Source organism: Ambystoma mexicanum, chromosome 9, assembly GCF_040938575.1.
Source record: "Ambystoma mexicanum isolate Mex_15411 chromosome 9, UKY_AmexF1_1, whole genome shotgun sequence".
Classification (NCBI taxonomy): Eukaryota; Metazoa; Chordata; class Amphibia; order Caudata; family Ambystomatidae; genus Ambystoma; species Ambystoma mexicanum.
In genome coordinates, this window is record NC_090931.1 from 81040168 (window position 1) to 81062334 (window position 22167).

A 22167-nucleotide genomic window follows, 5' to 3' on the forward strand; every position below is an offset into this window, starting at 1 on the left:
ACAGTTACTACCTCGGCTCCCCAGACCTCATTGAACACATTCAAAAAGCTACAAGCACATATTTTGAGATAAACACAGGCTCAGTGGAAAACCCCACAACACTATGTAAGGCATATAAACCGGTCCTCCGGGGTGAGATTATCTCCTGGACGTCGGCTCACAAGAAAAGCTGACAACGGCATTACCAAACGCAGAACAAGATATGCTACAAAAAGAAGCATTGCACGTCTTGGGTGGTGAGGAAGAAGGGGACATGACACGCTTTGAGAAATTGTTTCTTTCCACAACCATGGCACTGATCAAACACAACATAGCAAAACTGTGGGGATGTAACATAACCCCAATTTACGCACAATGGGTAACTGATGTACACATCTACAGATTAATAGAACAGCGCATCTATAGAGCCAGAGGATGTCCTGGGAAAGCACAGAAAATTTGGTAAAAGTGAGAAGATGCACAATAAATTGGTGTAACTTCTGTAAAGATATGATATGTGACCGGTCGCATGCTGGAACTGTAACCCATGCTATGAAGTCTGCTGAATTTAGTGGATCTATGTTTGTTATTGTTTTTGTCTTGCTTGTTTACTCATGGATGGTTTGCCATGTGATGTTCAAGATGTAAGTTGCACCAAACACCAGTAAAACAAATAAAATGTGTTATTAAAAAAAAAAAAAGTACCTCAGTCCCAAAAATGTAGTATGGTCATATTGCAGAATGTGCTCGCCTAACTGGAGGAAGGAGACTTCTTATCGTTGCTGGATCTGGAGGACAGCTATTTCCACTTCCCCATTCATAGGAAACATCGGAAGTTCTCCAGCATGGGGTCTGGCATGGATTCACATGCTCATGAATATTCCCCGTCGTCAGGCTGGGAATCCTCGGTAAAGAAAAAACCAGTATCAGTTTCGTTTCTGATCTGTCTTTCGTAGTAGTAACCAATCACTGATCTCTGCGTTATACTGACCACAGCCAATGACTGCCCTCTACCTAAGCCCTGCCTCTGACAGCTATCTTCAGATTTTTACCGCACGTTCAAGTGTTGGGATCCTCGTGCTATTGCTCTCGAGCGTTAGTGCTATTTTTTCACGTTTTTTTTTTCTCAAAAAACTTCAATTTTTCGGTCCAAAGAGCCTCAAGCTCCACCGTTTCTTCATCCGATCAACGGGGACCCGTGTCGGATTCGTCTACGCCCCTCAAGGGTGAAGATTTCGTCGAGCCACGCTTTTGGAGGACTCCAGAAGTTTCTCAGGCCCATCTCGGACATGGCCCAGGAGAAGGGAAGCTCGACGCCCTGAAAGCTGTTCAGGGTCTGCCCTGGATGCCAGCTTCAGAATGTCTTTAAGGAGGACGAACACTCCTTTTGTCTGTACTGCCTACATGAGGACAAGACGCACGTGGAGAAGGACTGTGCGTTTTGCGGCAATATGTCAGAGCGGACCATGAAGGAACGCCATCAACGTCTCGCCAACTGGCTGGAAGGGAAGAGCCCGTCAGGCGAGAAGAAGAAGAAATCCGAGCGGTCTTCTAAGACCTTTGAGGACGCCCCGGCGACGGGGGTCCAACACAAGGCCAAGCACCGCGAGTCCGCTGGCACCGGGAGCGCCGAATGGTCGGGCTCTACGGGCGCCAGGCAGGGCGCATCCTCCCCGGCACCATCAACCACAAGCCAACGCTCTGGTTCGGGTAAGAGGAAGGCCGAGCACCCGGCGAAGCTCCTGGAGAGGCCCCGGTCGAGGTCGAAGGCCCCATCGGAGGGAGAGCGAGGCAGTGACCCTCCCCCCCAAGGAGAAGGCGGTGAGCGCACCTAAGGTGGTGAAAGCCTTAATCCATCCGGCCAAGGCCTCTATCGAGACAGTCGCGGCGGCCCTGGCTCAGCCTGTGGAGGCTACACCAGTGGTGGCGACCTCGGGGCTCAGAGTCTCCCTGCCACCGCGGAGGGAGTCCTCTTTTATGCCCATCGACAGGACCCCTGTGAAACCTCCGACGGAGAAGAAAAAGGGGGGGCAGGAGGTCGTCGTGGATTCGGCCTCAACCTCTGAGGAAGAGCTGATCGAAGTCTTAAGCCACAGCATTGGCGTGGGAGAAGACCAGCCCGTCGGGAGGGACCCCGACGTGGGAGACGACGATAACGTCGAGGGTGCCGACGGGGCCCCTGACCGCCCGTCGGAATCCCCTCAACCAGTGCCGCAAGACAACTCGGCGGCCATTTTGTTGGCTATACAGTCCTTATGCTCGGAGATAAGGACGAGACTGCCGTTACCACCAGCGGAGGAACCGCTCCCGACGGGGGACCCGGAGCCAGGCCCTTCTGGGAGCCCTCCCCCTAAGAGAAGAAGGATTCATCCTCCACCTCCTTTTCAGCCATCGCGCCCTGTTCAGCCCTCCTCCCCGTCCACGACTCGTGGGGATGATACGGGGACTGACACGGCCGCGACGGGTACGGACGACGAGGTTTACGACAAGGATCTGCCGTCGTCACCTCCCGCCCGGGCTTCCCCGCCCGACGAGATTGGATCGTTTCACTCCATGATCACCAGGGCATCAGAGCTTTTACAGCTCTGCCCGGAAGAGAAGACGAAGGAAGGTTTCCTTTATCAACGGCGCGAGGCCAAGAGGAAGGCAGTCCTCTCCGTACCTCTACTGGATGATATTTGGGATGAGGGCCTCGCCCTCCTCAAGAACCCATCCACGACGCCGGCTAGAAGGGATCGGTACGAGAAGAAGTACCGGGTCCCGGACGCGGCCCCCTTGTGCCTTCGGGTAGAGCCGACCCCGGACTCGGTCGTCTCCGCGGCGGCCAGGAAGAAAGCGGGGGGGCGCGGCCTCTACGTCGACCTCCCCGCCGGACGGCGAGGGAAAGAAATTGGATACGATGGGACGCAGGGTCATCTCGTCTGCAGCGACGACGATTAAGGCGGCCAACGCCGTGGCTATCGTAGCCCGCTACGACAGGGAGTTGTGGTACAAACTGGCCCCCCTGCTGGACTTCCTACCGGACGACAAGAGGGCGGATGCCCTAGAGATCTTGCAGGAAGGAGAGGTGGCGTCGGACCACGCCATTACAATTGCGACGGACATCGCTGACACTGGATTTCGCCAGTTGGGCAACGGCGTGTGCCTTAGGCGGCGTGGATGGCTCAAGGCTACTGACTTCCGTCAGGACGTGCAGACCAGAGTCTTGGACATGCCGTTCGACGGGAGCAACCTGTTTGGGAAAACAGTGGACGATTCCCTTCAAGCCATCAAGGCAGACACGGAGACGGCCCGGGCTCTTGGGGTTCTCCAGCAACGGCGGCCGCCCTTTCGGAGCGGCGGAGGCAAACAGGGTGCCTCCAAAGGTTCCGGCGGCGGATTTTCCACCTACCGTCAAACGGCCCGTTCGTCGTCGCAGGAAGCGTACAGGGGACGAGGCAAGTCAGGCGGACCCCGCCGTCGTCGCCAAGGAGGCCAAGGCGGCAAAGCCTCGTCGAAGCAGGACTAAACCGGCCGTGGGGTCGGGCCCCCACCGAAGCACCCCGGTGGGAGGCCGGCTGGCGAGCTTCGTCAGCGTGTGGGAGTCCATCTCCACCGACCGTTGGGTGCTGGACGCCCTAGCCCAGGGTCACGCGCTCGAGTTTCTAAAGAGGTGCCCGCGCGTCCCCCCTGTTGCCAGGAAAGAACATCACGTTCCTCAACTTCTCTTGGAGGTAAAGGCGATGCTCAGGAAGGGCGCCATCGAGCTCGTCCCAAAGAGGCTTAGGGGCTCCGGAGTTTACTCAAGATACTTCCTCGTGAAGAAGAAGACGGGAGGATGTCGTCCCATCCTGGACCTACGACGACTGAACAAATTCATCAAGGCACAGAAGTTCCGGATGGTCACCCTCCAACACGTCCTGGGTCAGCTGGAGGAGGGCGATTTCCTGTCGTCGTTGGATTTGGAGGATGCCTACTTCCATATTCCCATCCTAAAGGGACACCGAAAGTTTCTCAGGTTCGTGGTCTAAGGGCGTCACTATCAGTTCAGAGCCCTTCCCTTCGGACTGAGGCGGCACCCAGGGTGTTCACCAAGTGCCTCGCACCGGTGGCGGCGCAGCTGCGCCGAGAGGGGATCCACGTCTACCCCTACCTGGACGACTGGCTCATCCGAGCGAAGACGAAGGAGCTCGCCGTGGAGCACACGGCAAGGACCGTCCAACTTCTCACGGACCTGGGATTCTCCATAAACTACGCCAAGTCCCACCTGGTGCCCGCGCAAGACGCACTGTTTCTGGGAGCGAAGCTCGACACAGTGTCGCTTCTGGCCTATCCGTCGGAGGAAAGGACGAGGGCCATTTTGGGCAAGGTGCAGCGGATGTTGGTTGCGGACAGAGTGAGGTCCATCAAGTCCCTCCTCGGAATGATGTCTTCTTGCATTTACCTCATCCCCCTGTGCAGGCTCCGAATGCACCCGTTGCAAGAGTTCCTGGACGCGCGCTGGATGCAGACGACGGGCAGCTTCGAGGAGAGGATCACACTCGACGAGAGTTTCCGACGAGCGATCCGGTGGTGGGGCACCCGCGCGCATCTGACGGCGGGCATGGACTTCCAGACCCCCGGCCACTAGGAGACAGTGACCACGGATGCCTCCCTGGAAGGGTGGGGAGCGCACACCGAAAATCTGCACGCGAGAGGCCTTTGGCTCCCGACGGAGAAGTCCCTCCATATCAACGTCCTGGAGCTCAGTGCAGTGTTTTGGGCCCTCAGGTCCTTCCTTCCGTCCCTCAAGGGCAAGGTGGTGAGGATCTTCACCGACAACACCACCACCATGTTCTACATCAGGAAACAGGGCGGAACCAGGTCCCCATCCCTGTCCAGGGAGGCGCAGGATCTGTGGCATTCGGCCGTCGCCCAAGGGATGTTTCTGGTGCCGTTTCATCTGGCGGGGATAAAAAACACCATCGCCGACTCACTCAGCAGGGAGCTGCGCTCGTGCCACGAGTGGGAACTACGACAGGATCTAGTGGATCGCCTCTTCCGAAGGTGGGGCACACCCCAGATCGATCTGTTCGCGACGGCGACGAACTCCAAGTGCCGGAGGTTCGCCAGCAGGTTTCCCCAGCCGAGGAGCATGGGCGATGCTTTCTCGTTCCCCTGGGAGGGCCTGTTTCTATATGCGTTCCCTCCATTGCCATTGCTGATCCGGCTCATCAACCAGCTTGAGGTCACGGTGCAGGATGATCCTCGTCGCACCTGCGTGGCCGAGGCAGATATGGTTCCCAGACCTTCTGGACTTGTCAGCGTCCCCGTCAATCAAGCTGCCAGTGGACGCGGATCTTCTCTCCAGGGAAGGAGGCGCCATCACGACCCGAAGTCGCTGAACTTGCAGGCCTGGCTCCTGCAGCGTTAGAGTTTGGAGGCTACGACATACCGGCCGACTGCAGAGAGGTTCTTGCAAAGGCCAGGGCGTCCTCAACTCTTAAATGCTACGGACACAAATGGAAGAGGTTCTCTGTCTGGTGCCACACACAGAAGATTAACCCTCTACGGATTACGGCTCCCCAAGTACTGCCGTACCTACTGACGCTGGCCAAGGCTGGACTGGCGCACGCGTCCATCAAGATTCATCTTGCTGCGATCTCCCGATACACCAGAACCACGCGGTGGACGTCTTTGTGGTCTCATCGTCTGGTGAAAGAGTTCATGAAGGGACTGTTCAGATCGTTCCCGCCGGTGAAGGCTCCGGCCCCGGCGTGGGAGCTCAACGTGGTGCTGACCAAGCTCATGGGACCTCCGTTCGAGCCTCTGCACTCGGCTCCGTTGAAGTTCTTGTCGTGGAAAACAGCGTTTCTTGTGGCCGTCACCTCCGCACGACGGGTGGGAGAGATCCAGGCCCTTTCCTGCAAGGCCCCGTACTTGACTTTTCACGACACAAGGGTAGTGCTCAGGACGCACCCCTCCTTCATGCACAAGGTGCCGTCGCACTTCCACCTCAACGAACCCTTGGTGTTGCCTGTTTTCTTCCCGTCGCCTTCGTCGCCGGCTGAAAGGACTTTGCACTCGCTGAATGTGGCTAGAGCGCTGAAGTTCTATGTGGACCGCACGAAGTGTTTTTGGAAGACATCACAACTCTTTGTGAACTTTGGACCTGTCAATCAGGGGAAAGCTCTCTTGAAGGCTTCCATTTCCAGATGGCTCTCCGGCTGTATCATGTACTGTCATCGGTTGGCAAACCGACCGCTGCCTGGCCGTCCGAGAGCCCATTCCACCAGAGCGATCGCAGCTACCACGGCGTTCCTATCTGGTGTGCCCTTGCTGGACATCTGCAGGGCTGCTACGTGGAGGTCGACGCACACCTTCACGAAATTCTACTGCGTCGATCGGGATTCCAGGGAGGAGTCCAGGGTCGGCCAAGCAGTGCTGCGCAACCTGTTCGCCTAAGGTGAGCCTGGTGAGGAGGATTTGCTTAATGTTGAGTTTGATGTAATGCTTAATGTTGAGCCTTTGCCACCTCCCGTGGTTGTGCATGTGTGTACTGCTATGTATTCTTTATTCATGAGCATGTGAATCCATGCCAGACCCCATGCTGGAGAAGGAACAAGTGACTTAACTGTAACTGTTGTTCTCCAGCATGGGTCTGGCATGGATTCACATGCAAACCCTCCCGCCTACCCCTCTGCGGCTCTTCACTTGGTCATACTGCCACTTCACGTGCTACCAAATCTGAAGATGTCTGCCGGAGGCGGGGCTTAGGTAGAGGGCAGTCATTGGCTGTGGTCAGTATGACGCAGAGATCAGTGATTGGTTACTACTACGAAAGACAGATCAGAAACAAAACTGATACTGGTTTTTTCTTTACCGAGGATTCCCAGCCTGACGACGGGGAATATTCATGAGCATGTGAATCCATGCCAGACCCATGCTGGAGAACAACAGTTACAGGTAAGTAACTTGTTCCTTCCTGCGCTTCGTAGTGCAGGATAGACACTACCAATTTAAGGCCCTCCCTTTTGGCCTAAAGTCGACGACCATGGTGTTCACGAAGTGCCTGGCACCTGTGGTGGCCCGTCTACAAGGGATATACGTGTAACCATACCTGGACGAGTCATACGGGCTGGGTTGAGCGAGGTGGCCGTCAAACACACAGAGAGGACTGTCCAGCTGCTGGCGGATCTGGGGTTCTCCAATTATCTAAATTCCTGCTTGACACCATTGGGGAAAGTGCAAAGGTTGTTGTCACTGAAGACTGCTACAGTGCTAACCATCAACTGGCTGCTCGGTATGATGTTGTTTTGCATCTACCTTATCCGGCTCTGCAGACTGCGGATGTGTCCTCTGTAAGAGTTACTGGATACAAGTGTCTGGAAGCTTCATGGACAGGATCCCTCTCGACGAGCAGTTCAGTCCGATAATGTGGTGGGACGTTCACTCCAGCAGCGCCAGAGGCACAGGGTTCCAAAACCCCCCCATACCAGGAGACTGTCACCACGGACGCTTCCCTGGAGGGCTGGGGAGCCCACACTGGAGGTCTGCACACCAGAGGCCTGTGGCTGCCGGAGAAGGAAGATCTCCACATCAATATCCTGGAGCAGCGGGTAGTGTTCTGGGCCCTCAAGTTATTCCTTCCGTCCCTGAAGGCCAAGGTGGTGAGGATTTTCACAGACAACACCACTGCAATGTTCTACATCTGAAAGCAGGGGGCACTCGAACCCTGGCGCTCCCCAAAGAGGCGCAGAGCTTGTGGAACTGGGCTGTCAGACAAAAGATGTTCCTCATCCCCTTTCACCTGGCCAGGGTCAAGAACACATTGCAGACTCCCTCTGCAGGGAATTATGCTCCTGCCAAAAGTGGGAACTTCGGCAGGATTAGGTGGACTGCATCTTCGAGTGGGTATGGCCATAGATGGATCTGTTTGCCACGGAGGCGAACCCCAAATGCACAAGGTGTGCCAGCAGGTTTAATCGGCTGAGGAGCATGGGGAACGCTTTCTGCTTTTCCGTGGGAAGGCCTGATTCTTTACGCGTTCCCTCCGTTGCCTCCTGCTGCGAGCCATCAGTCATCTCAAACAGTACCAATGCAGGATGATACTAGTCGCCTTGGCCTGGCCGAGGCAGATTTGGTACCCGGATCTTCAGCCTGTCGGCATCGCCTCCAGTTAAGCGGCCAGTGATAGCGGATCTGCTCACCAGAGAAGGAGGCGCAATCCTGCATCACGACCCAGGATCGCTGAACCTGTGTGATTCGCTCCTGCAGCCCTAGAGATTGGGAATACGAGTTGCCGGCAGACTGCAGGGAAGTCGTTGCCATGGACAGAGCGTCATCAACTCTTATACGGTCACTAGCGGGGGAATAGCCATGATATGTAAAGCAGTACAGAACTACACTCCACCCAAAAATGAAATGAAGGGAAAATGGTAGCAAGACCTGGGGATTAACATTGAAGACGCACAATGGGCTAGATACTGTGAATACACTAAATTGATCTCCATGAACTCCAATTTCAGGCTGGTCCAATTTAAAATCTTGAAGCACCTACATATCACACCCAATAAAGTTGCAAAATTCGATACCACAAAATGGAACGCCCCCTCCGCGAATTCCATTCATATGTACTGGGAGTGCTCACTGATCCGTCGATTTTGGATGCAGGTTGCTGAGATCCTGAGCGATATACTAAATACGTATATACCTGCAACCCCACTGAAATATTTGCCAGGAGATATAGACAAAATAAATATCAGATCCCGCAGGTTCTTTGCAGTAGCCAATGCAGAGAAACCTCCTCAAGGCATGGAAAGCCAAGATAGCCCCCACTACCAGGGAATGGCTCAAAGAACTGACATTTGTACAAGACTGTGAGGAGAACTACATAAGAGGAATTGTGGCCCCCTGCAGGCCGAAAGATGTGTGGAGCCACTTAAGGTGTTACTTACAGCCCACTGAAATCGAATATGCTGAAGAAGAGAGCAGTGATATATACAATGCTGAATGATCACCAGTTATGGGTGAACATACTATATATTGTTCATGATGTATGATTGTACTCGTTAAGTCTCGCTGGAATATTTGTGGAATGTTTTCATGTACTGTTATGCTCGATAGGATGAAAAATAAAGGTTTAAAAAAAAACCTCTTAGACGGTCACAAGTGGAAGCGTTTCGCTACATGGTGCCGGTTGCAGTAGATCACCCCTCTGAGGGTCACAGCCCCGCATATTCTTCCATACTTGTTGTCCTTGGCCAAGTCCGGACTGCCCATGCCTCTATCAAGGGGCATCTGGCGGCTATCTCCCGCGACACCAGGCCTCCCAGAAGATAGTCTCTTTGGTCCCACCGTCTCAAGTAGTTAATCAAAGGACTGTTTCGATCTTTCCCGCCGGTGAGGGCTCCTGCCTTGGCGTGGAAACTCAACGTGGTGCTGACGAGGCTCATGTCAGCCCCCTTTGAGCCTTTGCATCAGGCCCCTCTCGTTCCTCTCGTGGAAAACTGCATTCCTTGTGGCCATCACCTCTGCCAGGAGGGTGAGTGAGATCCAGGCCCTATCCTACAAACAGCTATATCTGACTTTCCACAAATCGAGGGTGGTGCTGTGGACACACCCCGCCTTCATGCTAAAAGTGCATTCGGAATTCCACCTCAACAAACCTTTGGTGTTGCCTGTTTTGTTCCCAAAAGCTTTTTCGCCGGCGAAGAGGGCCTTACGTTTGCTGGACGTTGCTTGTGCCTTGAAGTTCTACGTGACGTGCACGAAGAGCTTTCGGAAGACTTCTCAATTGTTTGTGAACTCTGGTTCTGCGAACCATGGGAAGGCCTAGTCCAAGGCTTCCATTTCAGGATGGTTGTCCGGCTGCATCATGCACTGCCATCGGTTGGCGAAGCGACTGCTGCTTGGCCGTCCGAGAGCCCACTTCCCCCGAGCGATCGCTGCGATGACCCGGTCTGTTGTGCCCCTGCTAGACATCTGCAGGGCTGCTACGTGGACGTCCATGCACACCTTCACGAATTCTACTGCGTCAACAGGGATTCCAGAGAGTAGTCCAGAGTCGGACAAGCAGTGCTATGCAACCTGTTCGCTGTTCCAGAGGTAAGAGTATTGCTTCTGTTGAGCCTTGCTACCTCCCTTGGTTGTGTAATTTTGTACTGCTGTGTATTGGTTATTCATGAACTTGTGAATCTATGCCAGACCCCATGCCTGAGAAGGTTTAAGTTACTTACTTGTAACTGTTGTTCTCCAGCATGGGTCTGGCGTGGATTTACATCCAAACTCTCCCTCCGTCCCCTATGCGGCTCTTCTTGGTCATACTGCCACTTACGTGCTTACCAGATCTGAAGATGGCTGCCAGGGGCGGGGCTTAGGGAGAGGACTGTCATTGGATGGGGGCAGTATGACCCAGAGGACAGTGTTTGGTTTAGAGGAGAAATACAGTTTTAAAGTGAAACTTTCTTTTACCGAGGATTCCCGGCCTGACGGGGAATATTCATGAGCATGTGAATCCATGCCAGACCTATGCTGGAGAATAATAGTTACAGGTAAGCAACTTAAGCCGTTCTTAACCACACACAGAGTGACTTCAGTTCAGGTCAGTAAAAGCTCTTATTTTAAAGTAACTTTGCATTATTCAGGCATAGTTAAGTTCAAGCATGTAAAGAGCAACAATCACTGGTAAGCAATACTGTAGCAACTCTTATACGATTTAGGCACTCTTTTCCCTAACAAGAAAGGAGTTCTACATTTCAGGGTTTGGAGGGAAACAGCAGTGCCAAAGCCAAGAGGGTTGGAAGATTTACTGTAAGGAACTAGCAATGCCAAAGTCAAAAGCAAAGCAATAGTTCTGAAGCAGATCTTTTTCGCACAGGAATCTAACAAGTTATATATTGGATATGTTCCATGTACAAGCGCTGTTATAAACACATTATAACAAGGCGAAATAAAGCTCTATGATCAGTATTTATTTCAAGGACAATACTGTGGTTGCTGACACGTGGTTTGACCGAATTGGTCTTTTTCAAGGCACAGTATCTGATTCTGATGTTGTATATAAGCTTGCTTGATTAGATTAAGTGACCAAGTTTTCTTCAATTCAGTTTGTGTTGCCTAGGTCATATGTCCTTTAGTGTCCACTATGCATGCATCCCTGCCTTCTTCCGGCCAGCATACTGCCTAGTTCCTCTCTCTAAACTGAATTTTGCCGATCTTATACCATTAGTGTTCACTTCTGCTGTAGGATTGGTATAAAGTAATCTTATCCACGACACACAATTTTCCCCAAAACCCATTTTAACCAGCACTGAGTAGAGGAAATTCCTGTTGACCCTGTTGAAGGCTTTCTCTGCATCAAGCGACAGAACAGCACATTAATCAGGCTGTTCCCTTGCTTTGGAAATTGTGTTAATCTCCTGATATTGCTCGATGTCTTCCTTCCCTTCACAAAACCCAACTGATCCCTATGAATTAACAAGGGAAGCAGATTCTCCAACCTCAGCGCCAAAATCTTAGCCAGAATTTTTTTATTGGTATTTATTAGATTTATAGGTCTGTAGCTCGCAGGCAAGGTGTCATCTTTCCCCTTTTTCAGGAAGACCGAGATCATAGCATGTCTAGTAGACGTTGGCAATGAATCTCATCAACAAATCTGTATACATATCTTTCAACAGAGACAACGCAGAATCCGGTAACACCCTATAGAATTCAACTGGCAATCCGTCCGGCCCAGGGGCTTTCCCCGTATTCAGTACACCTATTGCCCTCTTAATCTCTACTGTAATGTTTTCCTGTAGTAATTTCGAATCACACTCTGCTGCGGAGATCATGCCTTTATCACACATTTGTAAGAGACGGTCCATTACTGATTTGGGATTTAGATGGTGTAGTGACAGATTGCTATATTTGGGAATTTGGCTAGTGCTAGAGATTAAAGATTTGGTGTCGGAGAATATGAAAATTGTAACACATTCAGAGAAGATTTGGAGAGATGGAGCTTGTTGAAACTATCTCTTTGGGGCAAGGTGAATGCCTTGAAGATGGTAGCTGCCCCAAAGGTTAATTATGTTCTAAGTATGCTTCCTTTAACTGTGTCATCGTCGGTATGGAAGTCTATGGACCGACTAATTCAAGAGTTTTTGTGGGACAAAAAACCTCCAAAATTTAAGTTGTGGAAGTTACAATTACCACTGACCGAAGGAGGTTTAGGGGTTCCTAACTTTAGAGCCTACCATTTGGCGTTTTTGTCTAATTTTTTGGTTCCCTTCACTCGGGATGAGTGGGTAGTGGCCGAGACTAGTTTTCATGGCCCATTTACACCGAGGGCTGTATTGACTTCTACGTCAAGAAGGTGCTGTGTGTTAGGGAGAATTCTCTGTTTAGGCTGAATTTCCTAACCCAGTGAGTCCCCCAGCAGCTTTGCTGGATTTTTTTTTTTTCTCTTGCCAAGAGTGAGACTCTTTTACCCTCACTCTTGGACATGATTTGAGTGTGTCTCTTTGATTCTAGATGTGTTTAATGGGCTATGGGGTCTTTTACTCCATAGGGCTTCATGTGTTTTTGTGATATGTTACACAGCACCCTCAGTGCAGTAACACAGGGGTGTCATAGTGACCCCCCCAGTATAGACTCCATACCCTGGGACTGACTACTGTCCCCCAGGGCATGTAAAGTCACCATTGACTTTACTAGTCTCAAATTCTGAACAGAACCAGTACAAACCATCATATTGTGGACGTACTGGCCGGGGCAATTTCGATTGCCCCGGGGTCTGTTAGTCGAGGGGGCACGTCTCCGTTCCCCCTGATCGAGTTTTGGCTGGTGGCAGTGGATACTACTTTTTATATTCGACTGCGAATATATCCCTATGGGATTTCCCATTGTTCGAGGCTACCAACTTTAATTATTTAATTCCTATAGCCTCGAACATACCGCTGGTTTATTTATTTAATATTAATTCTCCGGTTGGTATTTTTTGCCAGAACTCGGTTCTAAAATGGCGTTTGTGTTCGCTTCTGTGACTCCAACCCAAGTTGAGCCCTTTGTTCCACTATTTTGGCGGGCTTCTCCACAGAAGCCCTCCAGAGTGGTGCCACTCTGTCTGGGGTACTTAGGAGGGGTGGAGGGGGATTTAGGCACCCTGGACTGAGTTGCCTAGGCAACTCAAGTCGCACTCCGTCCTGATTGGCCCAAGTGGTGAGCCGGCCGGCTCACCACTTAGCATGTTTGAGTGACAGCTAGGCTGAGTGAATGGGGGTTTTCTGCATAAAAGCAGGGCTTTGGGGACTGGAACTTCAGAAGTCGCCACAGGACCTAAGAATCCGACGAGGGAGAAGCTGAGCCGACCTGCTACGACGACACCACCGGTGGAGCCCTGCTGAACCATCTCACCACTTTTCCCAACGACAGAGGAGATCTCCAGCCCGGAGAGTCTTCTTCCTTCGACTGGTGGGGATAACCAGTCTGCTTCCTTTTTCGCTTCCTGGAGCATCTCGTGGCTGCCTTGCCTGTGCCAAGCACCCCGGCAACCGGGATACCACGTTTTACCACTACCGCGAATCAAAGGGTAGTACCTTTAACCGGAAAACTCCGCGGCTGGTTTCTTCCCTGGCAGTGCAACGACCTTCATCTTTCCTCCACGTCGAGATCTTCTCTTCCTCTGGACGACGCCGCGACTTGCACCCGCTGCCAGGAACCACTGCCCCCGCTGGAGCATCCTTTCCACATAAGGTACCGTGTTCCGCCTGGCTTCCCTTGCAACCGACTGTACGGGGTATATTTAGCCCCCGGCTTTCGACCCTGGGTTAGCCTGGGACACCCTGGCTAAACTTTTCTGAGCCTAACTAAAACCTTTCTGAACTCCATGCAAGACTTTTTAAGCCTGTTGTCATTGTGTGATCTTGGGTGCATTTGTGCCCTGCTCTCTCCAAGAGATAAGGAATAAGGAGTGTATATACAATAATAGTAACTGTGTTTAGAGTGAATTACAATAATAGTGCTGGAGTGTTTCAATAAGTGTGTTTTTAAATAAATAATTATATACCTTGATACCAAAGCTCTGGTCAGTGTTTGCTTGTGCTATTGTATCTGAGTGCCTATTGTGTATACTTTGCATACTGCCTAACTCTTCTTGAGGGAAGTCTGACTGCCCAGCCACAGCTACCAGGTAAACCTGGGTGGTACAGACTGCTACCAAGTGGGTTTACTGCCAACGCCTGTAGTCCTAAATCTTTTGCAGTGGTCCCCAAGGGAACTGCACAGGTTTCTGCCTAACACTGTGGGAAGGATCTTTTGATTGATTGCTTAAGGAAGTCGTGGAAGAGCTTGTGTGAACTATTAGGAGTTAATGCTCTTAAGGAACCTGGAGCTTCGATATGGATGAGTCTGTCAATAAAAATAAATGGTAATGTTTTCTGGGCGGATTGGTTTCTAGGTGGAGTTCATTTTATATCAGATCTGTTTAAGAGTGATGTCTGGATGACAGCGAGTGAAGTGCAAAGGCAATTGGACATGTTGACTGGTTGATCAGGATCTGTTCACGAGCAAAATAATCGGAGGGGTAGGTGGATTGGCCAGCAAAGTGTATGTGGCGATTGTGTCACATTACAGAGGTAATGAAGTACTGAGGGCAGACTGGAGTGAAAGGATCGGTTTGGATATCTCAGTGGACTTGTGGCACCGAATGTGTATGAATGTGAAGCTATGCACTTTGAGTCTTGCGGAGAGGTCCAGACAAATTAAAATCCTTAACCGCATTTATTGGTCACCTGAAAAAATGTGGAGAAGAGGGATGTTGGGAAGTTCAGATTGTTGGAGATGTATTCATGAAATGGGTACGTTGGAACATGTGCTGTGGGATTGTAGGTTGGTGAGGCTGTTTTGGAATGAGGTTGGTCAAGTGTGCGACAGGGTGATTGAGGGGTTGCCAACCTTGGATTTCAGTATGGTGATCTTGGGAAGTGATGAAATTTTGGACGATTTTACACAATCTCAGAAGAAATGGTTGTCAGGGGGACCATGATGGGTAAGAAGATAATTTTGCATAACTTGAAAACTACTTTGACCTTGAACATTGAGTCGTGGTTAAGTGAAATGCATGACTTGGCAGAAATGGAAAGGGTGCTGTACAGGAGAGAGTGGAAGATTGGTTTGTTTGACTAAATCTGGGGAAAGTTCCTTTCGCTATTTTAGTTGATGCCATTTATTTATGTGTGGGGGTGGTGGGTTGTGTACATAGTTTCATAATTGTTGCTTTTTCATTAATATGCTTAATGGTTTGTGTGATACTGTCTACTGTATATATATTTTTAACTGAAAATAAAAGTTCCACAAAAAAAAGAAATTAGGCAGACGTACAAAAATACTACATTAGGCCTTAACACACTAGACATGTAAATTCACAGAGATGGCCCAGTGCTATACCAATTGATGGGCATTGCAGCATCAGCAACCAGTGTGGTGAGTCGTTGCACCAAATAAATTGTACATTTTAGCTGGTTGGGTACATACACACCTGCAAACCCAAAACTGAGCAAGGTGTATGTAAACCATGATGGATGTTTGATTTCCATGTACACTGCATAGCTGAAGATGTGATTTCTTTTTTGCAGCTCGTAACCAGAGCTTCGATGTTGTCTTGGTGGATACTGCTGGGCGAATGCAGGACAACACACCATTGATGACTGCTCTGGCCAAACTTATTGCTGTAAACATGCCTGATTTGGTTCTGTTCGTCGGAGAAGCGCTGGTTGGAAACGAAGCTGTAGATCAATTGGTTAGTATCCACAGACACTTTTTTAATTCCAGAACAAATGCTGCAAATGCAAGCCAATAAAGACCTGTAAATTAGTCAAGGTGAAAACTACCAATCTTAACTTTTTATGTGGTTTGCTCCTCTTTGAAACTGCAAGCATTCCTTTTCCATGTAGTCTGAACCCTGAAAGGAAAAATCGGCACCAACACAGTGCTACCCTGGTTTTCTGCACCCCAACTTACCAATACCTTGCTTGGTTAATCCTAATGCACAAGCTGGACGGGGAGAAACCTAACCAAAAGAACAAAGCCATTTTAACACATTTGGAATGGGGTCAGTGCATGCAAGCAACCCTCTCTGCTGACCCCGTCAAATTTGTTTGCACCACCAAAAGTCACCTCCTTGTTCCATTTTTGAGTGCCCTGTTGGATGGACGTGGGAAAGAGTTATCCAAGAGTCGCAGCCTTTTTGTTTTTTCCTTCCGTTTTTTGCTTTCTCTATTGGAGGGGCATTTTTGTATTCTTATTGGCAGATCAAGGCCTCCCTTATCGTGCATGCCATTGACCAGAGGGTTCAAGCTTTGCATAAGATGCAGTACAGTTTACAGCAGCCAACCCTCACAAGGCCTGTGTCAACTGCCTCTGGAACGTCTATCCAGTACGATCCTGTCAGTTCTTTGTGGCAGTTAAGGCTAACACATTGAAAACATGCTTACACTCGTGCTTACGAAGGCTCTGGTTCCAGTGGCCACTTTCTCGTATGGACTGTGACGATCTTTCAGATGGTGTCACTTCCCCCTCCCTCCCCTCCCACTCCCCCCACCCCCCTGGAGGAAAGCCCCTTTCCATGAGGCTAGGCAGGTCAGACCGCTAAACAATAGTCCCCATCCGGTGCTAACATGCGGGAGGACCTCATGGAAAGGAACTCCCCTCCTGGGGATAAGGACGCCAGTGGGAGACACGGCCCCTTTAAACCCCAACGCTGCATGCTTACGTTAATGCCCAAATCTTCTTCACATAAGACCACGTCCGAAACTGTATTATTGTAAAATATCAAACCACCCTGATGTAATAGCTACAGGGACAATGAAGAGCTTGAGAACACTACAATCGAGTGGGAGGAATGCTTGACCAGCTGCTGTGGTTCTTAGACTTCTTCTGACCTGTCTGGCAATGGCCCGTGTAGTTGAGAGCTGATGTACGTCCAGAAGGAGAAACCATTGAGCGAGGTGGCCGCATTGGAGCTGTAGGGTCAAAATTTGGCTTCGAAAGACTGCAGCGAGGCACGTCTCCAAAATTATAAAGAGACACAGCGGGGCACCCGGGAAGCGTCTTGCAGTAGATCTGGAGAGACGGAAATGTGGTGGGGGTGACCTGTAGTGGGTAGACCATCCGGTCCAACAACCGTGCAGAGACTGCCTACCGTAGCCTACAATGCTGCATAGGCGAGTGTGCTTCGAGTACAAAAGACTGTTATTGTAGTGCGACCTATCGTGGGTTGACTGAGTGGTCCAACAACAGCCCAGAGTCCGCCAGCAGTAATTGGGCGTAGAGAGAAGCAGGCCGCAGAAGTAGCGTAAAAGCAAAATTTGAAGCAGAGAGTGGACCTGCGACCCCTGGCGAAGCAGGTGAAGAGTTCCATGGGAGAAGGGAACAAGTACAAGTCCAGGAGGGGGTTGGGAAGACTCAAGACTGTAAATCGTGTAGTAGTGAATCACTTTGTAGCACAATTCCCTGGGCAGTTGCACAAGTGTGGTTCTGGAGAGTCGAGCAGGACTTGGGGAGCATCTTTGTCATCCCAGTCAGGGGCAGGATAAAGAGTATAAAGAAAGCAAACTGTGTTGAGACTTCCTTGAAGGAACACGTTTTGTTCAACATTATAATGAACGTTCAGGAACCAGCTAGGAGAAGGGAGTCATTCTCCTGCCCCATGAGGATCCTGTGGAACTGTTTGTTACGAAAAGCTTGGAACCTTAATGGAACTTTTGCTTTGAAAAGTCTTGGCGTCTTTGAGATACTTTGCATTCAGGAGAAGGGAGTCATTCTACTGGGTCATGATCAGAACCCACACTTAATTGTTTATTCTAGTGACCTGGATAGAATAGGAGCTTTTTGACTGGGGCAGTGCCTTTTGATTTGGACTTTTACAGACTTCCTAACGAGCAACCGCGTTTCTTTAGTTTAGGTACTGTGATGAATCCGACAATGTCACCACTACTTTCCCTGGGATAACCTCTTCCGATTTGGCCAGGGGACAGCATTCACTACCTTATCCTGACCGTGAGGGCAGCTATATGTGGGAGGATCACATGCGGGAAGTTAATTCCCAGGGGAACAATATGGCTTTGTTGGGGAAAATCACATACCCCCACTTCCCTCCAGGGATGTTCCTTCTCCAGGCCCAGATGGCCTATTGTAATATTCTCCCTCAACACCCTGCCAACTCCACTTCCAATATTCCCCCACATGACATAGGAAACAATATATCCACAACTGGGATGATAAAGAGGCGGGGAGCAGCGATGATTACTCCCAATATGGAGTCCCAACATCCTTTTCCTCAGTATTGTGCTAAAACCAATCTGACGACAACCGAGACAAGGAAGAGGGCCGGAGCAATAAAGATGACTAGGGCCAGCAAACCAACACTGCAGTCTAGTCTATGGAGATTGCTCCGACAGACAGTTAACTTTAAATTCAACATGCCTGATTGAGGGGTGCGAGCTGCAGGAGCGCATGCTGACCGCAACTCACGTCGCCAGTTAGAATGCCAAGCCGGAGGATGCCACAGAAGCTGCAGACAGGCGAGAACAAAGACCGTCGGAGGAAGCTGGAGTGCAGAGAAGCAGCCACCACTGAGCGCAAAGCGGCTAGAGCCACGGACAGGTGGAAGAGGCACAGAGAAAGCACATCGGCTAACGGGACGCACGCCAAGGCAGCAGAGTGAAGGAAACTGGAACGAAGCCGCGCAAAGAGCATCTCCAGCACCTGATAAGCCCAGGGAAGTCTAACAAGTTACTAGGGTGCTTAAAAGTGAATGCTGCATCGAGCAAGGGACACGAGAGTCACAGAATGGAGTGTATTAAGAAACTGAAGTACTTTTCAACTGTACTACAAACGGGTTGCTGAAACCCTATTTACAGGAGGAAAGCAAAGTGAAGGCAACAGTAAATATCAAAGAGAATTCTCTTGAAACAAAATCTAACAAGCCAATTTTGGGAAAACATTGTTTCATAGACACAAGGGAAAAAAATCAAGTGTAAGTCCTGGAAGGATAATATACCAGGCGGAGCCAAGTATTTGAGAAGGACTGCAAGTTAAACACAAGAGTCTGTATAAAAAGACCTGGCAAGGGAGTACACAAGGCAGTGTCAAGTGTGAACCATAAATCATTAAAAGATGACCTCAAGGAATACCCATGCCCTGGAGGTTGAGCTGTTGGAAAAAGTGAAAAAGAACTTGGCAGAGGAGTATACCAGGTGACCTACGAGTCTGAATCTCGCACCCAAGTTGTAACTTGAAAGAGAGCTCCAAGGAAGACCCATACTCTTAGGATTCTGAACTTTCTTGTGTGTGAAGAGGAGCTTGGGGAAGGGAATCGTTTGCCTGAGAATTGTGGACCCTCCAAGGGGAAATAACTACACTCTTGGCTTACCAGGAACTTGGTCATTCTTTTGTTTGTGAACTTTCATATTGGTGAAGTTGAACCTGGGGAAGGGAGTCATCCCCTGGAACTTTGAAACATTTTTCATTTTGGAACTCTTTGGTTGAACGTACATTTTTGTATTGTATTTGAACATTTGTGCATCTTCAAGATCCAGAGACTATACCCGTTGCACTTAGATTGTTTTAGAGTGTGAGGGGCAGAATAAGATTACGGACACAGGACATATCATTTTGGACATCTTGAAAGAGGACATACCCATTAGTTTAGGTTGAAGTAGGGAAATAGCTCAACAATAAAAATGGCAGCCGTGGCAAGAAATGCATGTGGAATGCTGCGATTACTAAGGAGGAAGCTAGGAAGACTTGGGTAAGACTGCAGGACACTAATACTGTATTGCCAGCATACTTTGTTGTGAATTATGAATATATATACAATTTGAATAACTAAAATTTTGTAGGTTTTCAACCAATTTCATCTATAAGCGTCCATAGGCTTGGGCAGTACTTGGGGGGGAAAACAGACTGTTTGACCATGCAGTGCTTTGATGGTCAACATGACAATAGTTGAAATGGGCAAAAATGAAATATAAAGGTCTGGCAAGGAACATACCCTTTATATACCTTATAGGTGAACAATGTGCAACTCTATTTGATGTTGTGAATATTGAGGTGAGCTACATTTGTAGTTTACTTTGTATGCACTTTAGGAGGATTTATTAACATTAAAAAATAGGGAGCATGGACTATGCACATATATAAAATGGTCCAATGCGTGAATAATTTAAAAATTCAAACACATAGAGAGTGTCCATTGGTATGCATGTAGGGTCACACAGTGACAAGGGTGTGTCCCTCGGCTATAGCAGCATCTAAATGAAGCATGGGTGATATGGAATTAACCAAATGTAATGTTTATAATATTTAAGTGAACTAATATAATGTTGAATTATTAGCCCTGTCTTGATGAAGACCCATAAGAGGTCGAAACACCTGTCGACATATGGGTAATTAGTTAATAAAACACCTGACAAGAAATGATCCGTGGTCTTTACATTCATTCAAGGACAGGCGCATGACAAAGGGGTGACTGACATGCATGCTATTTTGAACTAGGGTTTTGAAAATATGCTTAGCCATTTCGTCAAGCGACAGTCCTAAAGTTGTGATTATCCATAAAGGGAACTATAAACAAAGGGACAAGCGCAGTGAGCTATAATGTCCTCAAGTGTCTAAATTGTGGGAAATGCCTCTTAGACTAGGGATTTTTATTCCCAAAACATGAGTCATCAGTCTATAACAATCACCATTTCACCACTTGGTCAGTCTCTCGTCATTCCTTGTTGCCAGAGGACAGAAGGCTACTCCTCACAGTGTAAGAGGTATTCAAGTCAAGCACGGTCTGAAGCTGAACCCATATCATTATCTGTCAAAGGTTCTCCCTCTGAATCCAAGGACCTACCACTACCTTTCAGTAGTGCACTTTGTGCACCTGCAACAGGGAGTATCTCTCGGGGGGGAAAGCACAAAGTCCTGGCAGCATTTATCCCCTATAAGCTTTCCACCTTTTTACAAAACCTGGCTTCACATCACAAAAGACCCCTGGGTACTGAAGATCGCAAGGAAAGCTCTTGCCTTAAAATTCCACCCAAGCCTCTGACTTTACCAAGGTAGCCTCCAGAAACATTTGTTCAATGTTGCCTTTGGGGAAGAAAGCGGGTTTTGTGTTAGGTGGCGTTTGGGGCTGTATGTTTTTGTAATTAATGAAGACAATCAATCTGGATTATCCTTAATGAACAAATTCGGGATTAGCAGGAAGTCCAAATCAGACAATTTAGGTATTCTATTTCTTCGCTATCCTGCCTTGCCGGACCTCAATAGGCACTTCCCCACCCTCCATTTACACCCCCACATCTCTGCACACTACAGCCAACTGCCCCACACTCCACTCACTCCAGGCAAGTTACCAATCGCCATCCACCCCATAAGGTCTAGTAACACCCTCCAGCATATTCCCCATAATATCACGCATTCAGTACCACACCTGCTTCTTAAAACCACATCCCTACCCTTCATCCATTCTTTACATCTGCACAGAAACAGCACCAGCTTCTATCCGTACCTTCAATGTATTTTTGCACACTGTCTGTTTTTGTTGCACATTTTTAATGTCCTTGTAAATAATGCCTTTACACATGTCCACTTTCACTCAGTGCTACCAAACCGACCACAGGAACATAGGCCATGAGGAATTAGTCAAAAGAAGGACATAGAATTGGGGGATAAAAAGAAACATCTTGTGGATATGCTGCTAACTGTGGAACAGGATCTGGCTTCTAACCCATCTAGTATGATCTTGGGCAAGTCGGTTTATTTCCCTGTGCTTCAATTTAAAAATCTGCCAGATAGTGAGGCGGCCAGTGCAAAATAAAACCAACACAAAGGGAAAGCACCTTTTAAACTGATCTATGAGAGAAGATTTGAGGTCTAGTCGCTAAACTGCAATCCACACCATTTTGCTCCAAATTCTGCAATTTCAACTTTCGCGCTGCATAGAAATTATGTTGCTTTAGCTGTGGCTGTATTCCACTTTCTATATCTATCCACACGCTAGAAGATATAATTACATTGAACACTGTTGGGGAGAATTCTCAGAAATGTGCCAATTCCCTTCTACCTTGGAGACCCCCAGCTCTTTTTGCTGGACTTAAGGACTTTTCATTTCTAACCTGGAGAGAGTGAGACCTTTTTCCCACTCTCGTATTTTTCTTTAATCTGAACACTGTTTCTTTTGGTTTTGGAGTATGACAA

The 22167-nt window shown here is 49.2% G+C and overlaps 1 protein-coding gene across 1 annotated transcript in view; it reads left to right on the plus strand.

The window, feature by feature from the left end:
• Positions 1-22167, plus strand: part of SRPRA (SRP receptor subunit alpha) — a 644254-nt gene that overhangs the window by 563389 nt on the left and 58698 nt on the right. The window contains exon 12 of the mRNA XM_069614204.1: positions 15552-15715. Coding sequence (XP_069470305.1) covers positions 15552-15715 — 164 coding nt within the window. The remainder of the gene's footprint in view (positions 1-15551; positions 15716-22167) is intronic.